The sequence below is a fragment of the Melospiza georgiana genome, chromosome 18, assembly GCF_028018845.1.
Source record: "Melospiza georgiana isolate bMelGeo1 chromosome 18, bMelGeo1.pri, whole genome shotgun sequence".
NCBI lineage: Eukaryota > Metazoa > Chordata > Aves > Passeriformes > Passerellidae > Melospiza > Melospiza georgiana.
This window is the reverse complement of record NC_080447.1, coordinates 10659948-10687870: the sequence shown is the minus strand read 5'-3', so window position 1 is coordinate 10687870 and position 27923 is coordinate 10659948. Positions and strand designations below refer to the sequence as shown.

Below are 27923 nucleotides of genomic sequence, written 5' to 3'. Positions count from 1 at the left end.
CACAGGGACATCCAGGCTCCACATCATTTCAACGTGCATATTTATCACTTTCCCCCCACAAGACATATATTTGAATTTACTCTTGGTAAACATAACCACAGGAGATGCAAATAATTGTTGGGGAAGCATAAATAACTCCACACAGATAGACACACACTGAGACAGCAAACACAGACAAGGTTCACCAAGGGAAACCAAGAAGTGCAGAGCACGCCCTGAGGCTGCCACCAGTCCCAATGGCTTTGCTCTCATCCACCAAGCCAAGAGGATTTCTCCTGCTTTTGCTTTGCAGCAGCTGGTGGGAGAATAAAGCTGGGGAGGAGGAGTCTAAAGTTGCAAATATCCCATGAAAGCATCATGGCAAGTCCTGGCTCTGCAGTTTCCTGCAATCTTCTTCAAGGAATGGTTCCAGTTGTAGGAAGTTGCAAGTCTTTCACAGTGTGAAAGGGTGGAGGGGCATGGGGACCACCATGAGGGAGGAGCAGCAGGTCATCTTGCAATGTCCTAATTGCAGCCAGCCGATAAACCTTCACGTAGGAACATCGGGGCTAGATGCTCCAGCCAGGTCCTCTTCTGCCCTCTCTAAGGTGCTGATTCTTCTGCAGCTGAGATAATCTTCAACGGGACATCATGCGAACAAACTCTGCAACCAACAACACAAGAGAGCCCTGAGCCAGAAGGCATCCAGGGTGCCCAGCCCAGCTCTCATTCACTGGAGACAGCAGCCAGGGTGAGACTGGAGTCCCAGGGCTGCCAGCAAAGCCTGTGCACTCTGAGACTGGCCCTGAGAGCTCACACAACGTGGGCTTTAATCCTTGCATTGGATATGGTGATAAGATCCTTCCAGCAGGTCAGTTCATTGCCTTGGACTCCTTCCCAGCCACCTACGGTCCTGTTTGCACAAGCAACTCTTTGTGCAACACTACAGCCAGCATTGTCTCCCTTCTCTGTAACTTCAGGGAACCTTGATTTACAGTTTTGGGAACATGGTATGATTTCTTAGTAAGCTTGCCACTTCACAGAGATACCAGTGTGGGAGAGCAGGAGAGTTGTGCCAGTGTCTATACTGGCGTTCTTGCAGAGAAAAGTTTACTTTAAGGGACTTCTTGTTTTTAAAGACACATGTTAACTGTAAGGATGGCCTGGATCTATTTCTTGACTACCCTGCAGTTTGTGAAGTCAATTGCAGTTGTTCAAATTGAGTGTAAATGCCATCAAATATAAATGTGTTTTCATTCTGCACTTGAATTGCTGAGGAACTAATGACTCTGCAGAGAGGAGGGCAGTGGAAATTACCCCCTTGACTTCTCCTTTTCCATTGATAGAGGTGTCCTTTGACAACTTAAGTGGTAACTCACAGAGAAATTGATACTGGGATAGCATTTCATGTATTTTAGCTGTCTAACATAATTTAGCTGTGGGAAACAAGGAGAGCTTCTGTCATGTAATCAGCCAGTACATTAGAACAACTGCAGCTACCAGATACTTTCCAGGAAGATACTGGTGGTATTCTAATATTTTGAAAGCCCTCAGAGGCTCCAGTAATCCTGAGGACTGAGATGCCTTGTCATGTAGGAGACCCAGGAATACACTGAGCCAAAAAAATTATGTCAATTTTACTTTAATTTCATAGTTCAAGTACTTCACCCTTACTGCAAAGGGACATCTGGATTTCTACCAGGGAAAAAAGCAGCCTGCCACACTCTCACACCCTTCCAGCTCTTATATCTTCTTAGCTGTCTGATATCAACTGCTTCCTTGCCAGAAACACTGGGCTCTATTAATATTGCTCCTGCCACAGTTAATGGCTAGGATAGTAGCCTAACCACTCTTATTTTTCAAAGTCCTTCTGGCATGAAAAGTGTGAGAAGAAATTAATTATCTCTAGGATTTAACATGACACCTAGGGATCAGATATCTGCAGTATAAGTGAGCACAGCTGGCATATGACCATCTTCTGGCATAAAGGCACAGAAACAATTCTCTATAAAGGCATACAACAAAGGTGAGCCAGAGGAAGTGGAAGGTGCAATGCATTCTCCAAAGCAATTCAGCCACCCCACAGCTCTTGCAATAGATTAAAAGAAAGGAAAATGCCCCATAAAACAATGGCAGGCACAGCATGTGTGCACCAGGATCTGTTTCTGTATGACAGGTTCTATCTCTTACCATGCTAGAATTATGGAGACTCAATGAAAACTGAGATGCAGCAAGAAATGATACACAAATCAACAATTCATCTGACTGAAAAAATGAAGGTTTTTTTCTCCATACTTCAGAACCATGGGCCCTGAGCATGCAAGTCTTCCACTTCAGCTTCTGATCTGAGACTCTGACTCACTCCAGGAGAGATGGACAGCGAGCATTGATCCCTTCTCACCTTCAAAATCCACACGCCCATCTCCGTTCAGATCCACGTCCCGGATGATCTCCTCAATGTCCCGGTGACCCACCTGCTGCCCTAGGAGTTTCTTCATGGCTTCTCGCAGCTCACTGGTGCTGATCTCCCCATCTCCATTGGTGTCAAACTGCAAGTACATGAAAAATACCAGCAGGGGAAATACAGTTAAGGGAAACAGATCTTGCTGTGGATTGATTTTTGTACTGTCTTGCTCCTAAGCACTCTGTATTTTCTCCATTCCTTCCATGTCCCTCCTTTTCCTCCTTTGAGTGTCTTTTGGATCCAGTCTGTCTTTTCTCCTCAGAAAACCATTGCAAGCAAATGCTCTGTCTGCACCAGCTTTTCTTTTCCTTGCCTCAAGAGTTCCCTTATCTTAGCAATGTTCTCTGCTCTTCCTTTATTCCATGCCTGACTGGGCTCTTTCTAGATCTTCCACTGTGCTGCTCTCTCCTCCTCCTCTTCTCTTCTCCAGTGATTCTTCTCTCTATCCTGTCTTGTGTTGCTCACCTCTCTGGGGGCACGCGGAAGGGATCACTCACCTCTCTGAAGGCATCACGGAGTTCTTTTACACCAATCATGTCTGCAGTCTCTGCTAGAAGTTTTGGTCCCATCAGCTCAACAAAATCTTCAAAATCCACATGGCCGCCCACTTGGGACAAGATGAAAGATTGTGTGTAAGAACTCCAGAAGTTAGCCAAGACCAGCACTCACTTTGCATTTCTGTGTGTGCCACAGAGCACTTGGCCCTCCAGGAAGCAAAGCACAGAGGGTGTGGGACAGTGGAAGGAGAAGGAGAGGCAGTTTTACCCTGTGTTTTCTGGATTATGGGCTGGGTAGAATGAGCCCAAATTATTCCATCCTAGGCTGTCATGGACTGTCACACCCTTATTGCATCACACAACACGTATCAGAGGCTTGATCGTTCTAGTGCTTACAGCAACTCTGCTGTGCCTGTGCCAAAGGGCACAGCAAGGGCACAGCACCATGTTCCTGCAGAGCCTGGGCACTGCCCTGCAGCACTGGTGCAGTCCTGCTCCATTACAGCAGCTAATGTATGTCCAACTGTTTATTCATTGTATTATTTCTTTTACTTGTTAGTGCCCTGAGAGCTGTCAGCAACACTCTCAAATTCCCAAGCACTTGTGTGCCAGGGTTATCAGCTGCTTTTGTGTGTGACTGGTTGCACATGTCACAGCTGTTCTCCTTCCCTTGACCAAGTAATTTGTCCTTTTAACATAATCCTGTGTCAGAAATAACATGCACTAAATATGCCTCTCCCCACCTGGCTGAGGGTGATACCCTGCACTGCCACAGATGAGAGCTGACAAAAACGATGGTGAAAGACAAGGGTCACAAACACAGTTACAGTGAATCAGATGCATTTGTCGCATCTTTCCATGACTGCAGCAGATGCTCCCATCTGACACTGCCAGCACAGCTCGCTCACAGCCCATCCCCAGGCACACAGCAGATACACAAAAAACCACCACAGACCAACAGCCTATCCATCACCCATCAAAACAAAGCATCCCCATCTTCCCAGGCTTGCTCTTCAGTCTGACACCATCTGACAACAGCTTCTATGTGACAACACACAGAACCTGTGCACCAGTGCCTGATTGCACACATTCAGGGCAGTTTTATACCTGACAACATAAGCATGAAGGACAACCCTTCCACCCACTGTTCCCATATACAGTACAGTCCACGCAGTCCCTTTGATAAGCAAAAACAAAGGCATTGACTTCTAGGGACCACAAACAAACAGGAGAGATGATAAGAAGTGAAAATCAAAACCAAAGGAGAGAGGGGAAAAATCCAATGGGAAAGAGGCAGCCAGAGACCAAGAGAGCCTGAGGCAATGATGCAGGGCACAGCAGCAACAGGCAGGTACAGCTGGGTGTGCATTACTCACAGTTCATGTTGATCTGCTGGGATAGCTCTATTAGCTCCATCTCAGTGGGCATGTAGCCCATGGTCCGCATGCAGTTCCCCAGGTCCCTGCAGTTAATAAACCCATCCTTGTCTTTATCAAACTCCTTAAAGGCTTCTCTTAATTCTGTGGGAAAGGAAGAACAATATTGTCAGTGACAGCTTGAAATACCTTTTCCAAGAAAACTCCCCAGAATAGACAGCACTTTATGAAGGCAGACTCTCTAAGATACTCAGTGTTTTCCCACCAGATCTCCCTACATGAGGCAATGACTGGAGCAAAGTTAAGCTCTTCTGTCAGCATTCTGTCTGCTGGCTCATTCCTGGCAGGAAAGCTTGCTCCAACTACAAGTGTCACAAACACTTCATTGCTAAACTGTGCTCCCTAAAGAAATTACAACTGGTAAGTTTTTCCAACATTTACCTCTGCACTCTATTATATAACCCCTCACTGTAGAGATCAGCAGGTAAGACAGCTTCCTTGGAGCCATATTATAGTATCAGGCTCCACAACACTTTCTGTGGGAGCTGGAGGGACAGCAATTCCCTAACAGCCAATATCCCATTACTTATCCTCTCACCCTGAAGAATATGGAATGGATGCAAATTCCTTCACAGTCAGAACTTTTTTAGTTTTATACATTATTTCTTTTACTGGGATTATTTCAGTAATCATCTCCCTTGATTTGCCCCAAATAATTTTAACCCACGGGGGCCACCATGAAAGGGCCAGCCAACACATTTTCACTGGGCAGAGAGAAAGAGGACAAAGAAGGAACAACAAATTTTACCTTCAATTTCTTCCGGACGCAGTTCTCTATCCTGGAAAAAGAGAACATATTATGTTAAAGACATTTGTTGGCCACAAAATAGTTTCAAAATAGCACTTATTGGTACAAAGGGTTCTGGAACAAGCCAGAAAGTGAGAGAAGAAACAAGAAGGTGATGACATGTTTAATACCATCTACCTAGGAAGGCTTCCCAGCTTTCCTTCCCAAAGAGAGGGGTGTTAACCTGCACACATTTCTCTGCAAGCCCTCTCCCTCTCATCTGGTGGACAGGGGGATGACAGGTGCTCCCTGAACAGAATAGACCTGGACCAACACAGCAAGATTTGTGGCCTCCCCACTGATGGTATTATTGGCAACTTCATGATGCTGCTTCATCATTCCCCAGCACCAAGTTCTGGAGCAGAGACTGTCCCTGTAGCAGTTATGATCTCCTCTGGAGCTCTGATTGTATTTCTACTGCCATTCCCGCTGACACACACAGATCAAAGCAGCTGGAAGCAGTCCTTGTAACCAGCAGGTCTAGACTATCATCTGCTCAGATCACTGCTTGATCTCTGTCCTTCTGGCAGGACAGCAACAGCCATGAGGTCTCTCACAGTCAATGTCTCAGTGACATCTCCTACAATCTGTCCCCACAAAAAGGTAGCAACTTCCCCTTCCCCCCAGCCTCAACTCCATATACAAGCATTTTAAAACCAGTCATGAAGGCAGACACACAACATATACATCATCAAGGTCATCCACAAATGAAACAGGACAAGGATTCACCATGTTCAGGAAACACTGCAACTTCAAACATCCAATTTGAATTTCTTGGAAGAAGGGGGAGGATATAAGAGTATAGGAAAGCTCCAACACTGCACCAGGAAGAAGAGATGAGCATGGAAATGCACTGCTTTCTGGTTTAAATGCCCTTTCTAATTCGTCTCATGGCTCCCAGGCAAATCCAAATCATCTGAGAATTTGGAAACACAGAAACGCGATCTCTTTTGTCGTCTCACTCTCGGCTTTTCCCCTCAACTGTGGGGAGTTTCTCCTTGCCTTCCAGGTGTCCTCCAGTCTCACCACATGTGCCTGGAGACGGTGCCTTTGATCAGTTTGAGAAGGATGATCCTTTGCTATTTAACCACAGGCTCCTCTGGAAACTCTAATGGCAGCTGCTCGGAGTGCATAGCAAACTAGGACACACACTGGTTTACGTCTGTGCAGAAGTGGGCTGTGCCAGAGAAATGACCAGCTTGCCACTCATAACCTTCCCAGAGGCATCTCTGTGCTGGATGGAACTGTCAGAGCGTGCTGGCTCTGCTGTTTCATCCTTCACAGACCTGGTATTTTCAAACATGTCATCCCATTTGTTCTGCTTTCATCAATACCAAGTAATAAAGCAATTCAATCTCCTCAGACCGGATGCAGGAGGCATAATTGCCCTCCTGCCTTAGATAAAATAACAGAAGAAAACCACCCACAATCAGTTCCAGCACCTTGTGCACTTTATTCCATGGAGTGCAAACACTGATCCCTGGAGATAGTGGCTGGGTGCACAGCAGGTGCAGGTGCAGGTGCAGGGCTGTGAGTGCCAGCACTGCAGTGCAAAGGGTGCCATGACTCACCCATGGTAGCTGCTGTCTTGTGACAGTGGCCAGGGTAGGACCCAGGCCTTCCTCCAGCACAGTCCTCACAAGACCATCCTCCCCCTCCTCCTCCTCCTCCCTCACTGAAGACCACATTGTAACTGACATCAGTGACACCTGTCAGAAGTGGGGGCTTCTGAACTGGCTCTAATTTTGCACACCAAAGAATTTGCATTTGCCAGATACTGCAAATGCAGAAGGAGGGGGAGGTTTTATGTCCCTCCAAAAATCTGACTCAAGTGATAACTAACATCAGGAAGAGGTTTTCTGTTTTAAATTTGAAAGATTCCCTAAAATGATTAAGGAGTAAAATGGCTTGGGATAAAATGGGCTGAATCACTCTGAAGCTTTCGGAGAACATATGGGAAGAGGAATAAAACTATTCCAAGAGTTAAGATCCCAGATATGAGCAGAGGTGACCCCCAGAGAGTCCATTATACTTAATGGTCTTACTGTAATTTATTTCTGTTCTATGCACAAGAAATCCTGTTGGCCCAGAGAGTCAGTAAAAGTAAAGCTGTGTATTAGATGCACTTATTCTACATCAGGGTACTTAGAGACATCACTAATCCTATTTTGGAGACCTCTCAGGGTACAGTGAGCTTCCATGGCCTAAGCAGGATGGACACTTGTCCAGCTGTCCACTAGGGAGCTGGACCTATCTCCTGTGACAGGTGGCTCTGGGCAGGTCAGCAAGTGTACCTGTGCAAGAGTGTGTTTCATGTTTTAGTGACCTGGCACAGGGACTGTGTGATCACTTAGTGGCTGAAGGTTAGGAAGAACAAAAGACTTTTGATCAATAATGACACATAATTACTCTTTTTTGAGTTGTTGGTTGAAGCAGAGGCTTCAGAAATAAAGACCTACATGTCTCCTACAGCTGTAGATGACCATATCAACACACAAGTAAAGCAGAGGTTTCTTACAGAGGCAATAAACCTCTGGTTCTGAGGCAATTGGGGTAAGCTTTGTTTCACCCCAAGAACATGGAAGGTACTGGGTGAATATCTGACAATTCACATATTCACTAATACATATCCATAAAAGGTGTGTTAATCATATTAAATTGTTTGTCTTTAAATTCACATTGCTGTAGAAGTAGAATGTTTGGGGGCAAAAATATGTTTTAATTCTTGTAAAGACACAATATTGGGGGGCATACATACAAGCACACATGTTTATTGTTTGTGTATAAATGCATACATTGGATGCATATGAGCACCTAGTTACAATAGGTGTGACTGAATGAACAGGGGTGGTTTTGCTATTTCTCTCTCTCTATGTGGGAGGGTAATAACATTTGGTAGCCTAGCACTACTTGCAAATATAAGGAAAGCCTGATGTTCCTCAGGTTAACTGGCTGGGATTGCTGCAGTGTCAGGCTGGGTATGCCAGTGCACAAGAGATTGTGTCTGGGTATCTGTGAGGAGGCAGCTGTCTGCTTATATCTGCTGGTGCTAGTGTGCTCACTGTGAACTGATAGGAACAGTATCAAATATGGACAGCTTGTTCCCAATACAGATGCCCTGATTTGCATTTAACTGGCTATTTAGGCTTTAAATGCTAATCTGAGCTAATCAAGAGATGTGTGTGTTGCTGGAATAACAGCTTTGAGCACTGGACTTTTCCTGAGTCCATATGAATATATGCAAGTCCTGAAGTCCTAAAACCTTTTCATAAACTCATATGATTATGGCTACTCGAGTATAGACTTGGATCTATTTTCCACAGCTTCAAGTTTAGAATCCTCCTTTCTTGGTGTTTAAGCACAAGGATATCTGCACATCCTTCAGGTTAGACATTAGCCTGTGACTGTATCTGCACTTGGAGCTGGAGCCGGGATGCTCGAGATCCAGGGCTGGGAGTTACAGAGCCGCACGCAGGCGGAGCACGGGGGCGGCTCCGCATCCCCGACTCGCGTCCACGTGGCTTTGTGCGTGTCTCGCCCCGCTGGGTGTAACTTACGTACAGGCTGCCTGTTTTCTGCGAAGCCCTTCCTCAGGAAGATGCATGCTGGCCCCAGCAGGTTGTGCATGACGGCGCAGTTCTGGGCCAGCACCATGAGCGGACCCTGGTACTCGCCAGCCGACGACCCCTCTTCGCTCGTCTGGACAGCTTTATAGCTCGTCTTCTCGTCATGGCGGATCTTCCCAGCCAACCAGCAGCAAGCAAACAACACAACAGAGGATGTTACCTCCCCATCTCGTTCCTCTGAAGTTTTACTGAACCGCCTCGCAGAGATATAATTGCTACATTTCTTTCATCTGGTGCACACTGCGTCCCCCCCACCGGCCTATTTGGATTCGTACAGAAGCAGTAAGTCCAGGAGTTCACTTTCAAAAGCTGAAAGAACAACCAACCACGAGAATTTCTCTTTGAAATGACATCAAACTCTCAGCGCTGCTCACATCTACCCAGACACAGCCCAAAGTGCCACACTCCCACAGTCAGCCCCAGAGCTAACACTGCCTTGAATGAGCTGAAAGGACAAGCACAGCCCACCTTAACAGTACGTGTGCCAAACCGTGCCCGGGCATCCCCAGGAGAGCCGGCGGAGCTGCACAAAGCCACTGCTCAGGCTCACACAGCATCACACGCTTTATCACGTTTTCAGAAGACCATTTACAGCATCAGGTGGCCCTGCCAACTGCAGGCTCACGCTGCCTTGTGCAGCTACTAATTAGTTACATCCTCAGGGCTTGAGGCACTCACTGCCTTGGCCTCTTTTAATCACCGACAGTCCCAAAGTGGAGATCAGACACGGGCACAACGTTTTTGAGTGTTTGCATTTGCACATTTTCTAAGTGCACACGTCCTGCTAAGCTAAGGCTCCAGAACAGAATCCAGCACTGGATTTTATAAGGAGGCGCTGCTTTCCTTTTATAGAAATGCATTTCCCTGGCTCTGCAAAAAACCTCTTATCCTGATATTCCCATGCAGCTATAAAAAGCCAACACAACCCACAGGACCCTTGGTTTTACAGAATAAACATTAATCATACATTAGATTCCTCTTCAGGAATGATTCTACTTTTACAGCCAGCGTTCCCAGGGGTGATCAGAGAAGCTCTGTCACTTGTCATTGTCTCTATTAACCCTTTCCTGAAAGCCTGAGGTAAATTTTCAGGCTAAAAGACCAGACACAAACACCCCCCATTCACACTTGTCTGAGACTATTGTATCTACTTGCTGTGTCTGTCATGTGCTATTACATTGCATGCATGGTTTGTAATTTGCCTTTTTGTACACAGTCTTACACCAATCTGCTCATGTATAATGTCATGTGAATATCAAGCATCAAAACAAAAATAACTCAAAAAGCAAGCCAGGGAGAAAGAAAATGATGAAGCAGAAAAGCATTTTCATTGCAGCCGTGCCTGAGAAAGGAATTGGTCTCTGATTAATTCTGACACATAGGACACTTGTCCTTAGAAAACTGAAAGATGAGCATCCATCCACGAATGGCATATTACCAGCTCAGCTAAATGTCAAGACATCTGTGTTGAGCTACACAGCTTTGTGACATCAGTGCAATTTATTTTCAAAATTATTAGCTTTATTTCCTGGCACGTTTTTCAGTTTAATATACCAAATAATATGAATCACTTAAATGCCCCACATCGGTGTTTAATTCCAGTGAAGCCACATGAAGGATGCAAAGCCCCATGGTCCCAAATGTTTGTTTGCTGACATTTCCAGTCAATAGTTTATTACCAAGCTATACAGCAGTACCTCATAATAGTCATCCCATTATTTTTCTGTCTTGATAGAGGTTGCCAGTTTGACAAAACAGTTGCCAAGAGCCACTGAGGACTGTGACCAGACAAACTGCTGCAGTGCCAGAATACCAAGGTGAACAGCTCAGCAAGGCTCCCTGCCCTGCACTGTCACTGCAGGCAGGATTTATGGCATTCAGTGTTCCCTCTGCCAGCAGTCTCACAGGTTCTCCTGCAAATATCCACTCAAGTTCCCTTCACCATGCTCCTTCTACATCGCAGAAGAGAGGGCAACGGAGCTGTGATATTGGTATGGGGCAAAGAAACATCAGCCACCCATTACAGGGGAACAGCAGTGTTCATGACAAAGAAAATGCAAGAATAGGACTGGGGAGATCAGGCTTTCCCAGTCCCTTCTTAGCAAAGGACCACGAACCTTCCTGGCCAAGTCCAGCCCTTTGCTGTGTCAGATTATGGAGTGGGAAGACACCTGGTTGATCTAGAGATGGCCAAAGGGGTGGAGAGCTGTGGTAAAATGAGGGACCTGGATGCCAAGGCTTTTAATTTCTGCACAGCAGAAGCACACCAGGATTCACTTAATGAAGTGAATGAATGTCAGAGGGACTTTGCAGAACAGCAAACCAGGAGGGGCCTTGATCCCAACTGCAGCATCTCTTGGAGGGAAAAGCAGCCAGGATGGCTTCCACAATCGCTTGGGGGGACAACGTAACAACAAGAAACTGAAGCTACCAACAACAGTCAGGGAGTCACAGCCTGAACAAGCAAGGTACCCTGGTGTCATCCAGACCTAGACCAAGCCAGCTGGTGCATGGGAGTGAACCCCAAATTGTGGGTTGAAATCATGTATTCAAGAGTTGAGACTGTCACCCAAGAGCAGCTTCCACACGTGTTGTCTGCAGTCCCTCCTCTTCAACATTTCAGCAAAATTAGTTTGCTCAAAGTAAAATCTGAGAAAAATTACTGGGATCATATAACAGCCAAGTGAAGTTGGGCAATGTTAAGACTGATCTGCAAAGTCTGCAGTATAATCACGTGTGTTGTGATGAAAAGAGTGGCAGAGTACCAGGACCTGTCAGGATGAGTACCTGATTTCATAGCTCACTAGAATGATGTCTGAGAAATTCTCTGATTCAGCTTTGCAACTTTTTCTCTTCAGTCCTGACATCCCAGGCCTTGTAACTAGGCACAAAGTGAGTTATTCAAAGCAGCTTTTAGGAATAAAAGCATAAATTACCTCAAAGACTGACAACACAATTTACAGGTTCTTGATTCTATTTCGATTCAAGCAGGCTGGCTACCTGTCAGACTTTAATTGCAATTGCCTTGTACAGCTGCAGCCAACTCCTTTTATTCCAAGTTGAAGGCGACCTACAAGCAACCAAGCTGGTTTTTCATATGTGCAACATTTGGGTGAACCTGAGCTACTTCTACATCTCCCTGCAGGTCACCCTGACCTAGAACTGGTCTCAGCACTGCATAACTGCTGGGTGATGAATTCCCTCATCAAGTATCCCAGCTCCCCCACAGCAGCACTGTGCCATTACTGGCTTTGTTTACAGCAGCCAAGATAACAAGCAAATTGTGTTTCTATACAGAAGAGGCCAAAATGCAGCCAAAAGAAACTCTACGATGGAGGTCCTCTCTCTCCCAGACAGCTCCCTTGCAGAGAAGCTTTCCCAGGTGCCAAGGTCTCCTGGATAAAGCATCTTGATGGCAGTGGCATTTCACTGTCATCAAGGTCTCCACAGAGGCAGCATCTCATTGCAATTCTCTGGATGATCAGCATAACTTTATCATTTATGGAGAATGAACTGCATAGCATTTTGCTGAGCTATTAGATTTGCAGCAAGGCCAAGTGAGAACCGTGTGGCTGACAGGTACACAGTGCTGTAGGGTCTTCCTCAGTCAAACAAGAAATGTTTCTGGGGCATGTCGTTCCCATTTCAACTCAGTCCATAACAGCAGAATTATTCCTGGATCTAGTTTGTCCCAGGAGCACTGCAAAACTTCAGCACAGAGTAGACTGTGGGCTGAAGCCTAACAGATACAGGTGGCAGCTCACAAAGTGCAGCTGGGCCCAAGCCTGTGGACACATGGGCCACACTGATGTGCAACATGATGCACAAACACACAGCCAGGGCCCAGTGTATCCACTCACAAACAGATGCATGGACAAGCAGAATAGAAAGAAAAACATGCTTCTGTACCCAAACACATACCAAAACTAATTGTTTCATGTGCAAGGATGGATAGACATAAAAACGTGCATGTCTACACACAGACTTGTGTGAGGACATGCACCAGCAGGTGAGCACACACAGCACCATACAAGCAAGGGCATGTGTGTGATACACAGAAATGCCTTCTGCACTCACAGCAAACCTGCCCAGCACTCAGGATGCCTGTTAGAGATGTAAAGAGCTAAGGACACACAGGTACCTCAGATGGGCCCATAGGTGTGCACACCCTTACACAGCAATGGCAACATGTACAGACAAGTGACCCTTCATGTATACATGCATTTATGTCCCTACACCCACAGCACACATGATTACTCAAGCAGGTAACTCTCAGCTGAAGCACAAGCACAAGTTCACTCCTGCCCTGACAGGAGTGTGCCAGCACGCTGTGCACATCAACAAGCACATGCTTGCACGTACCCAGAGGAGAGCTGTACACACACAGTGAGCAGGACACGAGCCTACACACACATTTATTTATACATATTATGGCTCTGAGCATCCTGGGCTTTACTGGCTGCACTTGCACGAGCAGCTCTTACAGAAAAAGTCTGGTGAAGAAGCTGAACCCTTCATACTCATCTCTATGTTTCTCCCACCTCCCATTCTCATCTGCCCACAGTGTCACCCATCCCAAGAAGCAGGGCTGGATTGATTCAATTCAGGGAACATACCTTTTTAGAGAGGTTTCTCAGAGGAGACTTCACACAGTTGCCCATAATATGTTGAGGCTGCCTTTCCGGTGGACTTGGTTATAAAGGAACTGAAGCAATTGATCCCATTAAAGGTATTCCTTGGGAGCAAAGCAAGAAAGGCAACACCAGGCAAATCCAAACAGCTACTGGCTGCTGGGGCTTTCCCTCTTCAGGGAGCTTTTTCTCTCTCTGCCTCTCTCTCTCCGTATTTTACTTTATGTTCACTTTCTTGAAGAGATGAAGCAGGAAGGAGAGGGAGGGGAGAGAAACAGACAGAAAGAGAGGGAGAGAGAGAGAGTGAGTGAGAAGGGGGGAGAGAGGGAGGCGGATGTATAATCTACATCAGATTAATGTTCAAATCCCTCCCACCCCCCTCAATCTGCAGGCAAGATTGTTTCACTCATAGGAGAGGGCTGTTTCAGGGAGAATTAAAACAGAGAGGCAATGCAAGAAGTGATTTCAGTGATGAGTTCTGTGAATCTAGCTAGTTTGGGTCCCCACAGCCTCTGAACACTGCATCCCTACCCACCCCCCTTCTAACTCCTCCTGGCTTTTCAATCACCACAGCCCCAGGCTGGCCAGAAGGCAATCCACTTAGGGGCTTGGAGCAGACCACAGCTCCTTTCAGAGCAGAAATGGTCCAATTTATCTGGGTGGGACCTGTTTCAGCTTATAAATACCAGCAGACCTAGAAGTGTCTGATTTTTATTCTGTCACAGTGGAAGCAAGCCTGGAGACAAGCAGTCCTGGGACCCTACAACACTCTCAGCCCCAGGACAGTAATATTTAACCACAAGGGAGAGATGTTGAGCCAGTCTTGCAGTAAAGTTTTTCCAGATTTCTGCAAGTAACAATCAACTGGCAGTTTAACCTGTACAAATCTGCCAAAGATGGGCTCACACCCGAATCTTAAATCTAAACAGCCCCAGGTTAGATAATGTGAATCAAAGAATTTTGATGTCAGATCCATCCATTTCATTTGCAAGAGCCCAAGTCCTGAAATAAATAAGAGGCACCTGAACCTAGAGCTGGCTCTAAACTTTGGACTTTATGCCTGTAGCAGAGAATAATCGCTGAAAGAAAAGGGATGAGTCCCCAATATATTTTTTCCTGATCACAGGCTGAGCATAAGAGCATTCAGTCTGAAAAGAGATTTAAATTGAATAAAAACCACATAATCACACTCAGGCAACAGTATCTGAGCAGGATAGTGGATGCACCTTTAGCTGTGAGGTACCAGAGCTGCAGCTCCACAGTGATAAGAAGAATGAAGAGCTAAGGACCAGGATGACACTGATCTTACACCCTGTTATGCAGCAGGCTGCTTGGACACTGGTGTTGAGCTGAAAGATTTCACATCTTTATTTGCAAGTGCAGTTCCAAACAAAAGCTTCTACAAAGACCAGCTCCATAGGCTGAGGACTTGCACCAGATGCTTTTTGTGAAGCAGCCAAGGACTCGCTCTCCTGGAGGTCTAGGGCTGTAGGACAAAGGATGAACTGTCAATGTCAAAACAAAGCAAGGATTTCTCCTTCCACCCTGATGGTGCTGTGGCAAATTAAGTATGATTCTAAGGTGACTCAACAGTTGCTTTAGAGCTTAGAGGCTTCTTCCACCTAAGGAGATGAGTCTGGGAGTATGACAAAAGTCTGCAGCTTCTCCAGTTAGCCACAGACAGAAATGCATGGCCATAGGGAATGGTGCTTCTTGCTCTTCCTTGGAATAACAGCTTCCCAAGACTGAAGGCAGTGGGACAGCCTCCTCTCAGATTCCCTGAATGCCTTCTTCATTAGATGATGTTGCAGGAGCTGCACAAAGGTCCACAGGCTCTCCAAAACAAAAAGCTGCAGCAGGACATGCTGGAAGACACTCCTTGTCTGCCCCTTGTACCCAGGGCAAACTGAGAGGGGGACAGAGGGGAAGACCTCCATAGCAGAGCCCACCCATGCTAGGGTGGAAAGCAAAACTCTTCCTTGGCCTGTCTCCCTCATCAGGAGATGCTGAGGAAAAATACAGTCACTCCTTGGGGGCTGTGCCAGCCCTGGGCCTTGCAGTGGGGTCTTTGCAGGAGGATGCTGAAACTCCCAGCTGCTCTCAGGCTTCCATCTTTGGCCCTATTTCTCTTTTCCCTCTTAAGGCAGCTAATGGGAGGCTGATCTACCCTCTGACAAAGTGCCAGTCATTAATAATATCCTCTGTCAGCTGGAGCCATTCCCCAGGCTCCTTGTTTATTGACAAAGTGCTTGTCTCCCTTGAGCAGAAGCTGCCACACAGCGAGTGAGGCGCCTGGGCTCCTTCCTGAGACAAATGACTTCAATTCCAGAGCAGAGAGGGGAGAGAATTGCCTTTCTGCTGCTAATGAATCTCTCCCTGACAGGAAGCATGGAGGCCAGGAACACCCTGCAACTGAGAAGTGCCCATCTCCCACATTGTCCCAGGGAGAGGGAGGGAAGAAAGGGAGTCAGACATGTCCTGCCAGAAAAATCCATCACAGTTCCCAGACTATTGTGGGACAGCTTTGGAATACAGCTGTGGAGCGTGTCTTAGTGAGCTCTAAAAGCCTCTCAATGAGATGGTGACCCTCTAAATACTGATTTGTACCAGAGCATTCAGAGCCAGCCACTGTGTTTGCCTACTCTCCAGCTTTTCTCCCCTACAGTTACAGGCAGTTGTAGGAAATGTGCAGGGCAGAGTGAGAGGGCTGAGACTCCTGCCAGGCTTGGCAGGGAATTTGCAGTCCAGGAAGGGAAGAGGGAATGGGAGCCCATGTGCACCAGGTCTGCAGCACAGACACAATCCTTTGACTCTGTAAGAACTCCAGTGGAGCTCAAGAGGCCCAAGAGATGCAATCATGAGCAATTTTTTTATCTCCTTATTTACTCTGACTCTCTTAAGAGCAACTGGGCAGGACACCACAATCTGGCAGACAGCCCCTGCTGAACTCTGAGGAGAAAAATCTCTCTACAGTGGGATCTTGTTCCCATCACCACCACAGGTAGCTTAAAGATAGGCAAGGAAAGTGGAGTTGGCAGAAAGGTCATTAGAAGATTAGGTTAGAAGGAACATATTTTCTCCCTTCCTCCAACTGACGCTGCTGTAAGAGAACGGGATGCTGAGAATAAGTGTGTCAGAAACATTTCTGTGTAGGTGCTGATCTGTGGGTATGCCTATATCTGGGGTAGTCAGTGTGCATGTAGGAGGGCTGCACATGCATGTATACTGGTTTTCCCACACTGTTCTTTGTGGCAATCACACTGTTCTTTTAAGGTCTGTGTCTCTGTTGTAAACTTTCTAAAAATCTGTAAGAACTTTGTGAAATGCAAGTCTTGCTGCTGTTCATGCATCCCTCCCTTTCTCCCCAGGTCCAAGGTGGAGAGCAGAGAGCTCAAGGGATGCAGCTTGGCACAGAGCAAGGTGTCAGCTCACGGGAGAGAAGCATTTGGCACACTGACTGACCCGACCACATGGAAGGGAGAAGGCTGGCTGACTTGGCATTCAACAAGGAATGATTTAGGTGGTTTAATATGTCTGGATACTTTAAAAAGCAGCAGTGCTGTGCTTTGGGCTGGCACCTTTGGCGGAAATGCTCATTTCATAGGAAAATGTTGGAACTCCTCATAGCTAATCATTTGGCAGGTGCCAGAAGCTTTATCTAGTGGCAGCAAATATCCAACAGACACAACAGAAAAAACAAAATCAATCCAAAACATGTGACTGCTTATCAAACTGTAGCTTTGCTTGGCAAAAATTTTCAGTGGAAGTGTGGATTTGTATGGGGACTGTTCAGATGCTAGGCCTGTTTCAGTGCACAGTCCTTCATGTGCTGGAACATTACATTATTGTTCTCATTACAAATACTGCTACAGGGCAATGTCAGTAGGTAATGGGTATTGTATAGTAAAGCAGGGAAAACTCTTTCCTAGTATCTTTTCACTGAAGTCCATAGTTCTACCAAGAGCCCACTAAATGCTTTAAACATTTAGTATATTAAAATACATCCCCTTACTTTATTTATCCTAACAGGGCAGGAATTTTTGTTGTACTTTTTCCTACTCCAGAGTGGAAAGTGCCCACATGGATTAATATTTTTCAAATCTGCTTCAAATAACCCTTTATCTGGTGGCTACAGATCTGTATTTTACAGGAAATGTATAGTTTTACAGAAACTGTCTTGTCTACTGAACGACCTCAGATGAGCCTAACCATTTGGAGTGGGCAACATGCTCCTGTACCAGTTCTGTCAAGGATCTTATTTTGAAGCTCCCAACCACTGGAACATGCACTGGCACACTCAACTTCTGTGACTGATTTCTGTTTTTTCTTCTGCATCAGCTCCCAAGTGCTTTTGCTGCACATTGAGTTGTGTCTTCTAACATCAAAGGAACCTTGGATGGTTCCATATGCCAGTCAGACAAGTACAGGTCCATCTCAAGGGGAGGCACAGGCAGGTACTGGTGGATGCAGTCCAGGTTCTCATCTAGGGAAAGGAATTCTGCAGAGAGTTTGGGAACTTTCTTTGCTGTCAGCTGTTCCAGGAGGAAAGTGTTGCTGACTCATGCTGTGCATAATATTCTCTTCCATTAGAGCAATTGGATCATAATCAATCACAAACAACAGAATGTTTATTAAAAAGACGGAGAATATTTTCTATTCCTCTCAAGGTAACAAAGCCTGGACTGCCTGTCAACTTCTGTTTGGAACAGCTCTGTCTGTAAATAGCTGGCTTCGGTTTGCATCAGATGAAAATAGATGGGAACGTGCTTTCTCCTGACACCTTCCCTGCAGATCTGATCCAAGGATTTTGCATTAGCCCAACTTCCAAGTTCCTACGCAGGAGATGCGTTGGCCAGACCACAGTGTACTGTGGATATTTGCTGATGATGATCCTAAAGATCATCAATGGGCTACAAAAAGACAAGTACAAAGTACAAACTTGACAGCTCAGAAGCTGCTGTGAGGATTTGTCATGTATATGGAGCACAGAGGTTGTTTAAAATAAACCTTACGTGGTTCCTTGTCTTTGCTCCAGAATATGGGAATTTTGTTGCACTCCATCCAACTGTGACTACTGCAGAAGCAGCTAATTCTGTCTGGTTCTCTCACCTCCTTGGAAACAAGAGGGACAGGGGGTCACTGTTTAGCTGGCACACTGAGGTGCTACTGAAAATGTGGCTGATCATCAGATGAGCAGAGGCCTGGAAACCAATATCAACCAAATAGTCCAAACCAACCCTGCAGCATTATGTGAGATTTGCCATCCTAAAACAGAGATCTGCCTCCCTTCTAATTTGAGTAAGGATCTGACAGCACCTTTAAAAGGACCAAACTGTGTATCCCAGGTCTCTGACTACACCTCAACACAACTGGTCCCAAAGTATCTAAACAATTTGTGGTTTATTTCAGCAGAACATTGAGGTTGCTGCCGTTTTTCTACTTCCTGCCTTCAACTGTTGTGACATGATGCTTCCCAATGTTACACTATTGCCTGTTTCCTTCCAAATGCAGAGAATGTATTTTGCCTGAGTGGGATGAAACAATGCTGTGTATTCCTTCCAAAGATGATTGCAAAATGCAAAGTACTCCAGGGGAGGAATGGGTGGAAGAAATATTAGAATATTGCTAATGTCTTCATTCTTGGGTAGCACTGAGTTCATGGTCTTATGCTGGAGCAGAACGCTACTAAAAATCTAAATATGACCATAGCTAGAACAGTTCTTTATTTTTAAGTGGAGCATTTGACTGAAGGATTACTCAGGTTCATGGACACTGCTGCTGCTCTCTGAGGTCACAGGAATGTCAGAGGATTATTGAAACGGAGCCCAAAGTTAGCTAGACATCTTTTACTGAATGTACACCATATAGCTGCTTGTTATTGGAAATCAATACCACTCATGGATGCATCAGGGAAAAACAGTTACTGAAGCTGGAATGCTACAAAGAATCACAGCTAATTCAGCTGACAACCTGCAGCCCAGCCACTGCATCTAAAGCTAAACTTCCCTGACATTGTGTTGAAACCCAGGATTGCATGAAACAAAAATCAAGGTGGTAAAGCTTAACAAAATGGACAGTGGACTTATGTAAATGATGATTAATTTATTACTGAAAGCTTTTTTTTCTTCTCCAGAGATAAACTGAATCTAACCAGAAGGTTTGTGTATTTCAGTGCATTAGATCATGCTGCTGTATATTTCATGAACAGAATATTTAATGAATGTTCTTTTAGCTTGGTTTTATTTTGATGTCTTTCTATAGCCTTTTAAAACAGATTTGTTTAAAAAGTAAATCACTGACAAAGATTAATGTTTGCTGGCAGACCTACTGTAGACAGGAGGCTTATCCATTGCCCCTTAGTGATTCTGTACGTCTGGCTCACATCCCTCAAGCTCTTTACAAGCAATAAATGTGATGAACTTTTCTCCAAGCTGAGCAAAGGGGGAACTGAGTGGATATGCTCAAGTGGAACAATGTTTCTCTGTGTCTGAGGTCATTACATATAAAAACATGAGACGTACCTTGGAAAGTGTGGCAGGTGTCAGCAGGCAGGTGAGCACACAAGCGCCGAGCGATGTTTTAAGCACAGGAATGCATAAGCGTGTACAGAGGTGGTTGTGAAGCCACACAGAAGATTTAGCAGAGGCTGCACGAGCAAGCTGTGTGTACATAGACAAGACATGTACATGAAGGCTTTTTATGTCAATCTACATGCATGGACATGGGCTGTGGCAACTCATGCAGGGATGGAAGCACGCAGGCTGTACGGGCCCCACGCAGGTATCCGGACCCAGTGAACACGCAGCTGGGAGCGGCTCTCGCCAACTTCACGGCACCGGCGGGGCTGTCCCCGGCTCTGACACACTCACCGGGCGGCCCAGGGACAGGGCATGTCCCGGGAGCCCAGAGCGCGGCGGGTCCGTGTCAAGGCGGCTCCGCCGGGCGGGGAAGGGCCCCGGGCCGAGGCGGCGGGGCCGCGCGGGGGCGCGCCGGGGCCGCCGGAGCCCCGCTGGAGCCCCGCTGGAGCCCCGCTGGAGCCCCGCTGTCTCGGAGCCCCGCTGGAGCCCCGCTGGAACCCCGCTGTCGCCCCGCTGGAGCCCCGCTGGAGCCCCGCTGGAGCCCCGCTGTCCCGGAGCCCCGCTGGAGCCCCGCTGGAGCCCCGCTGGAGCCCCGCTGTCCCGGAGCCCGCGGCGGAGCATGTAGGGGACAGGCCCGCAGCACCGATCCCGGGAGCCCCGGCGGGACGGGCAGCAGCAGAGGGAACACCGCTGTCTGTCCGCGGGACTGTCCCTGCGGCCACCGGGGACTCCCTTCCCTCTCCGCCCGTGCCCTCAGGGACCCTTCTGGGCCGGTATAAACCTTCAGAGGTGCCATAAAACACGGAGGAAAAGTCGGTGCAGGATACGGCATTTCTCCGGGTTCTTTCTGTGCACCCACACCCTCCTAATCTGTGAACCCACGCTCCATGCTCCACACGAGCCAAGACCGTGCCACGGGACCAGCACCACTCCGGCGGTCAGTCGTGCTAAGCCAGAAGTCTGTTCACCCCAAATTACTGTGCCGATTTAACAGTGTTAATGAGCAGTTTAGTTAGAGACTGTCTCAGTTTGTCACCAGCCCTGACATGCCACTGCTTCACCTGCCCTACAGATACAACACAGCACGCGAGCACTTGGAAACCCAGACCTTTCACCTTCACCTCGCCGCCCCACAGCGTGACACATGAAAGTTTCCATTGCAGCCTCCCTTGCTAATACACAGGGCCAGCTGAAAACCCCCGTTACTGAGGCAGGAGCCACTCTACCCTGGCAGGACTGGCCAGGGCTTCCTACTTCTCCACGGATGGATCTCCAAGAATGGTCCTGATGCAGTGACTGCTCTTGGGCAAAACGCCTGTTAGAATCAGCTGAAGCCAAAGACATTGGAGGGAACAAAGTTATCTGGCAGATGAGAACACCAGGAAGGCTGGACAAGGCATCTTTTCCCTACACGCTCTCTCGGCTGGTCAGAGGAGAATGTTCTTGACATGATTTCCACACATGCTTTCCACATTTTCTGTCTCAAAATGGGGCCACTTCTGTCATCCCAGTTTGCTGTAAGGTCCATTAAAACCTGTTAAGAACTAAAGCTCAAGAATAAAGGGAGATGGAGCAGGAAAATAAAAGGAAAATTTCACAGGAAATGCAGAAAGATTCCGTCCCTATTTTAATGGTAATGTGGACACTGACATTAAAGCAGGAATGGGAGATGGTGCAGGAGAGGCTTTAAACTCCCTGTACAAATAGGAATACAAAAGCCCCTTTGGCCACAGTGCTAACAGCAGAACCCTCTAAATATTTCATGATTCTCTACGGCAATTGTTTGACCCCTTTGATCCCCATGCTACCAGAGGCAATTGACAGAAAACTGTTGGGGAATCACTTCACTGAAAAATTTAACAGTCAGGTAGGGTGTGAAAGCTAAACGGCTCTGAAAACGTTCCGGTCTCACATGGCAGGATCGCTTACAAATTAATATTGCATAGCAAATGCCCGGAAAAAGCTGTTCTTAAAGATACCAGCTAGGCCAGCGCTGAGGCACAGGAGGAATGAAGCGATGAGAACCGGTGGCTGTCTGTGCCGCAGTCCCTGCACAGAGCCGTGTGAGCCAGGTGCCAGGCGGCTGCTGCACCGTGGGCACTGCAGCCACATCCCCGTGGCACTGCTCACCCTGGGCACTGCAGCCACATCCCCGTGGCACTCACTGCTGCACCGTGGGCACTGCAGCCACATCACCGCTGCCCCAGGAATGCCACAAAACTTGCACTGCGGTCCTGCTGCCACCGCACTGCTGTCCCGGTCTCTGTGCTGCTGTTGCTGCTGTTGTCACATTGATAAACTGTGTCTTGCTGCCAGGCCTGCCACCTCCCTGCCATCCCAGCTGCTGAGGGGTCACCACTCCGCTTCTGTTGCTGAACTGTGATCTGTAGCCACACTAGAGACACTACAGGACTCTCTGCTCTGCAGGGGTAATAAGCATGCTCCCTTATGCTTCACAACACACTTTTGCCACTTGGCCACTCCAACACTATCCTATCAGGCCAAAATCATATGAAACATCTTCCTCGTGCTCCCTTTCTTGCCATTTTCCGACTTTGCTGCATTACCATACACACATTCCTTGCCAGCTACACCGTGAATCACAGCACTACTCTCACACTGTACTGAGCCTCTGCCACTGCAGGGCCACTTTAAAACACTGCTGTCCCACTGTCCCGCATAAAACCAGCCCATACTCACACTGCACTGTCACCAGGTAAGTCTGTGGCGTTGTCCTCTTGCTAACTCAGCTGTGCTTCCAAAACTGTGGCATGGTGGTAATACTTCACTTGCTGCCTTCTGCTACAGCGGGATGGTGCTGCCAGATCAGCACAGCCCTTTGCAAATATCACACCAGAAGTGATCACTGCTGCACAGAATGGCTCTTGTCTGCAATATTGTATTACTACACCAGTAGACTGCTAAACTCTTCTGTCAGGCTACAACACTCCACAATTATCACACCCGTGCACTGCCAAACTCCTACCACACGGCACCAGTATCACATCTCTGCTGTGCCCCAGGACTGCGTTACCACACCACTGCATTGTCAGTGCAGCTCTCCAGACGCTCGGAGCTGCACGCGCTGCATCCCAGCCCAGCAGAAAGTCCACAGCAGAGTGCTCCTCTGCAACTGCTGCACTGAGCTGGTGGGCAAACATGTCATTAGGCTAAGATGACATCCTGGCTTATACTTAATGCATCATTACACTACCCTACTTTTGTTAATTCGTGTACCGCTCAATTACAAAATGGTAAAATATCCTAAAAGAGTATTACTGCTTAATGGTATTAGAACATCACTGCACCAATATAGCATAAGCCTAATTAATAGAATATCACTGCATCCTGTATCCTGGCAGTATCTTAGCATTCTTCTGGAGTACACACCCACAGTGCACTATATTGCTGTGCTGGTTATATAAACACGGCGCTTCTTCCTTCACTCTGTCTTTTTTTCTGCACAGCTACAAATCTGTCTCCCTCAGACACAACCCTCTAGTCCTGAACTGCTCCTTTTTGCTGTTACTGCAATAATGACATTCTCCATGGAGTCAGCCCTGCAATCTTTTCTGTGTATCTGACTGTGCCACTGTAGTGTCTGCATCTGCGACCACATCACTGCACCACCACGGCACAGGGTGATGATGTTTCACATCTGTAGAGCTGGATCAAGATAAACTGGTGCTGCTGGACCACAGTGCTCTGCTGCTGTGATATGCATCACTGTGCTCCTCTCCTATGTACTGCAAAATTACTGTTCTAACTGTTTCACACTGGGCTGTGTGGGCTAGAAAGAAGTTTTCATATTAAATTAATTATCTGCTGAGCTGTTGCTGTCTTGTAATCACAATGTGGAGCAGACTGGTGTTACAGCACCTGCAGCCTCAGACTGCAACCCTGGACGTGTCTGCACCTATGACCCTGCCACAGGGTCTAAGTCCTTGCCCGTTTCAAAACTTCACACACCTTTTTACACAATGCTGGGCATTTATTTCTTCATTCACAGAAACAAAATTTGTATCATTCTGTGCCATGACAGAATTTCCACACTTCTTACATCTGGGTCTTTATTCATCCCAGGATTTTGATATCAGTACCAAAAAAAAAAAAAAAGTTTCACGTATTTCATGTAACCAGCTCTTTGTGTATCCTAAATTATAAAAAATTATAGCTCCCCATCCTGCCCCTGTACAGGGGGATCTACTACAGCCCAGTCCTAAAAGTCAGTCCTAATATCTCCAGTAAATTTTCATTCTGTCACAGTTCCTTCTAAGAAAGCATGTGAGAGACGAATACAGAGAGAAAATGCAATAAATAACACTACACTCCAAAAGAGAGATGCTGGTGTGTGCGTGTAAGCACTGGTGCAATGTACTCAGCGAAAAAGTGAAAATTAGAATTGTATCTCTCTCATTTCAGTAAAGGGCATTGTTGAACACCACAGGTAAATTTTGCTATATTTACAGCTTTCAGAACTGTCTTTTGACACTGGAATGTGAACAGCAGAGCAGGTAAAATAAAGGTGCTGGTCAGGTAAGGACTAAGCTCAAAACCAGAGGGGTTTCCATGAGTGGGAGATCCGGCATGAATTTGTTTGTATTTCTGATGCTTTGAGGACATACAGCTCCACAGACTTAAAATCTTTTCTTGGATACATCTTCACTTCGCTCAGAACTACAGCATAAATCAGAGCCAAGACCACGCATTTCAAAGCCTGGTGCTGGAATATGGCTTTTTGTAACCTGGTTGAGCTTCAATCTGCTGACCAGGCTCGTCCTTACTGTCACAACAAAATTTTAATCTAGACTTCGGATGCACCATTGGCACAGGGAGGGTAACACTTGTTTTAAGTTAAACACAACTGTAAAATTCCCAAACAGCAGACTGTCAGTGAGGATGGAAAAGTGTTGTGCTTTGGAGGGAACAGATGTGCTTTGATTTTTATCTGGAGAAGTCAAGATGAACAGAAGTAGACAACACTCTTGTATTAAACATAGGGGTGTATCACCTCCTTCCATCCTATGACAAAATTTTTGCTAATTAATTTCTCCATAATCTCAGTCTGAATGGGCTCCCTGCAAAGCCTCCCAAACACGCATTAAAAAAAAGGGAAGAAAAAAAAATAAGAGAAAGACAGGAAAGAAAGAAAAGACTCAATGATAACAAACTCCAGAAATCATAACTCTGGATTAATTGATCATTTCCAGGGCTGGATGGAACTTAGCCATCCAGGCTACTGGCTTATACCTATAATTGTGCTTCTGGAAGATTGCAGTTACATTAATCTTCCCAGAGATTACATTTTCCAGTAACATCCCTAGATGTCTCTAAAAGAGAATTTCAAGATAGTCTCCCTCTGCCTTTTCATTTTTAGAGGGTAACCCTGTTGGATAATTTCACTACCAAAAGCAGCTAAAAGCGACAGCTTTGTACCAAAAGAGCTTGCAAACACCAAAAGCATCTGTTCCATTCTAACACAGTGACTGGGAAGGCTTCGGAATTGGGTCAGGATTTTTTTTTTGTCGTCCTCCCCACTACCTTCCCCTGACAGCTTCTGCCATCAGAAATGATTCATATGCTGATTGTACAGAAATGTACCATAAGGAGATGTAAACAAATACAGCAAAGCAAGGCGGGGAGCCAGAGAGATGGAATCTAATAAGTAAATAGCTTTTAAAAATCCGCTTCTCTGACTCTCACCCTCAGCAGGCAGAGCCACAACTTCCCCCGGTGACAGGGAAAGCACCGGCACTTCCCCCGTCAGCACCGCCGAGAGCGCCCTCCGCAGCGCCCGGCGGGGCCGGGGGTTCTGACCCGCGCCCCGTCCCCGGCGCGGAGCCCTCCTGGGGCCGACCCCGCAGCGCCCCCGGCCGTGCCGCAGCGCCGGGAGAAGTTGGGCAGGGGCGCCCAGGAAGCAGTGCATTTACAGCTGCGGGCTGTGCCCGGGGCCGCGGGGACTCCGGAGCCAGGAGCCCAAGGTCCGGGAGCCGCAGGAGGAGGGGGCGCGGAGGGAAAGCGGGTGGGAAGAGAGAGAGGGGTGGGTGGCGAGGGGCGCTTTGCCCCTTACCTGGCCAAAGACCGAGCTGAGCATGGGGTGCAGCTGCTGGATGAGGGGATCCGCTTCCACTGACCGATCGCTGCCGCTGGACTTGGTGGAGCACTTGCTGCTGGATTTGGACAGAGGTGAAGCGCCTTCCGAGAGCTTCAGGGACTCTCTGCTGGACCTCTGCCTGTGACTGAAGAAAAAGTCCTCCTCTGCCTCCTCCCCATCCCTGTCTGAGAGCTGATGCTGGTCCTGGGGGTGACCGTGGCTGGCGTGCGGCGGGAGGTGGTGATGCTGCCTGGATGTCCGCACCGGTTCCTTGCCGCTGCCTCTCCTTGGACCTCCTTCCGCCGGCTCGGGCTGACTCTCCCCCCGTCCATGTGACAGCTTCCCCGCGCCCCTCGCTCCGTCCTCCCGGGCGCCTGGGTGGCAGAGCGGCCTGCGGGCACTGGGCTCCCCGGGGAGCTGCTCCTGGCTCAGCTCCCTCCCCATCTGCTCGCCTTGTCCTTTGCCGTCCCGGACGCGGCTGCCGCGGGGCTGGGGTTGGCCGCCCGCCGCCCGCCGGCTCCCCGCCGCCTTCAGCAGCGAAGTGCGGGACTCGCTCTTCGCCATGGAGGAGCCGCTCATCGCGGGGCCGCTAGAGCCGCATCCCCGGCCGGGCGGAGCGCTGCCGCTGCGGGCAGGGCTGCGGCGCGCCGCTCACGGCATGTCCTGCGGAGACCCGCTTAAATCCCGCACCGCGGCCCATGTGACAGCGCAGACAAAGGCCGCGGCAGGGGCGCTCCGGCGGGGGCTGGCGGGCACCGTCTCCCCCTCCGGGGCTCTGCCCCCCCACCCTCCGCGCCGCCGCCTCTCCAGGTGAGCCGGGGCCTCCCCCCGCCGGGGCCGGCTCGGGCCGGGGCGCGCCGCAGGCGAAGCGGCGCCGCCGAGGGGTGCGGGCGGCGGCGGGCGGCGCTCCCGCAGCGCGGCGGGCGTGCAGGGCCCGGCAGCCCCGGGCACGGCGCTGGGGGCCCAAGGGCCGCAGCCCCCGGCGCGGCGGCGGGCGGGAGTCGCGGGACCATCGCCCCCGGCGGCGCTGACGGCGAGGCTGGCGGCGTCCCGGGGGCGACGGTGGGGGAGGCCTGACTGCCTCAGCTCCCTCAGCTCCCAGGGAAGGAGCTCAGCCCCTCCGAGGGCAGAGCCGGGAAGGTGAGCACCCTGCCCCCGGGGTGACCCACCTGCCCACACGTGTGCCCCTCGGACAGTTCCTTCACACCGCAGCCAGGACCCAGCACGGTTTGGGGGTCGTGGCCCACCTGAGCGCACCACCCGTGTGCTCAGCCTACCGACACTGCCCCATAGGTCGGCACCTATAGGTCTGATCACTATAGCAGAGAGGATTCAAAGTCTTGATCCAGATTTCGCAAAGTTCAGGACAGGAGGCTGGGCTGCTGTGTCCCTGACACAGCTCACAGGAGAAGTTTTAATGCAGCTTTTGAAATGGACATAAAAGCTTTGCTAGGAGACATCATGCAAGGATATAAAAATGAAGGAGTTTGTACCTAAAAAGCCAATAACTTAACATCTTTGTAATCTAACACAGGTAATTAAGTGGCAACAGGTGGTTCAATAACGATGTTCTGTTTAAAAACAGAAAGAGATAATGGCATCAAATCAGACATGTTTCCAATGGGGAAAGGTCCCAGTTGCTTCTTGCTCATCCTCAGACAGTGATTGTGCCTCACTGCCAGACTTGGATACCTCAGCAGTTTATCTGCCCAGAAAGATGAAGGTGTGATTATCGCATAATAAGCTTACTCATGCTCACTCTGCTCTTGCTGGCACATGCACAGCAGTTACTATGGGATGACAATCTTCTCTGCAACAATACAAGTGCAAC

At 48.1% G+C, this 27923-nt stretch overlaps 1 protein-coding gene across 3 annotated transcripts; it reads right to left on the bottom strand.

Moving 5' to 3' along the window:
- Window positions 1-23: 23 nt before the first annotated feature.
- Window positions 24-26892, bottom strand: CABP1 (calcium binding protein 1). 3 transcript variants are annotated; one of them, XM_058036802.1, is made up of 8 exons: window positions 26069-26145; window positions 13406-13654; window positions 8725-8901; window positions 5125-5155; window positions 4317-4460; window positions 2941-3050; window positions 2381-2528; window positions 24-643 (listed from the first exon to the last, which is right to left on the bottom strand). In XM_058036802.1, exons 2-8 carry the CDS (start codon window positions 13448-13450, stop codon window positions 618-620), a joined length of 681 nt encoding a protein of 226 aa, XP_057892785.1. In that variant the 5' UTR covers window positions 13451-13654; window positions 26069-26145; the 3' UTR covers window positions 24-617. The 3 variants fall into 3 exon arrangements, with proteins under 3 accessions (XP_057892785.1, XP_057892783.1, XP_057892784.1); XM_058036800.1 differs by lacking the exon at window positions 13406-13654 and having other exon boundaries at window positions 26069-26892; XM_058036801.1 differs by lacking the exons at window positions 8725-8901; window positions 13406-13654 and having other exon boundaries at window positions 26069-26889.
- Between the last annotated feature and the right edge of the window lie 1031 nt (window positions 26893-27923).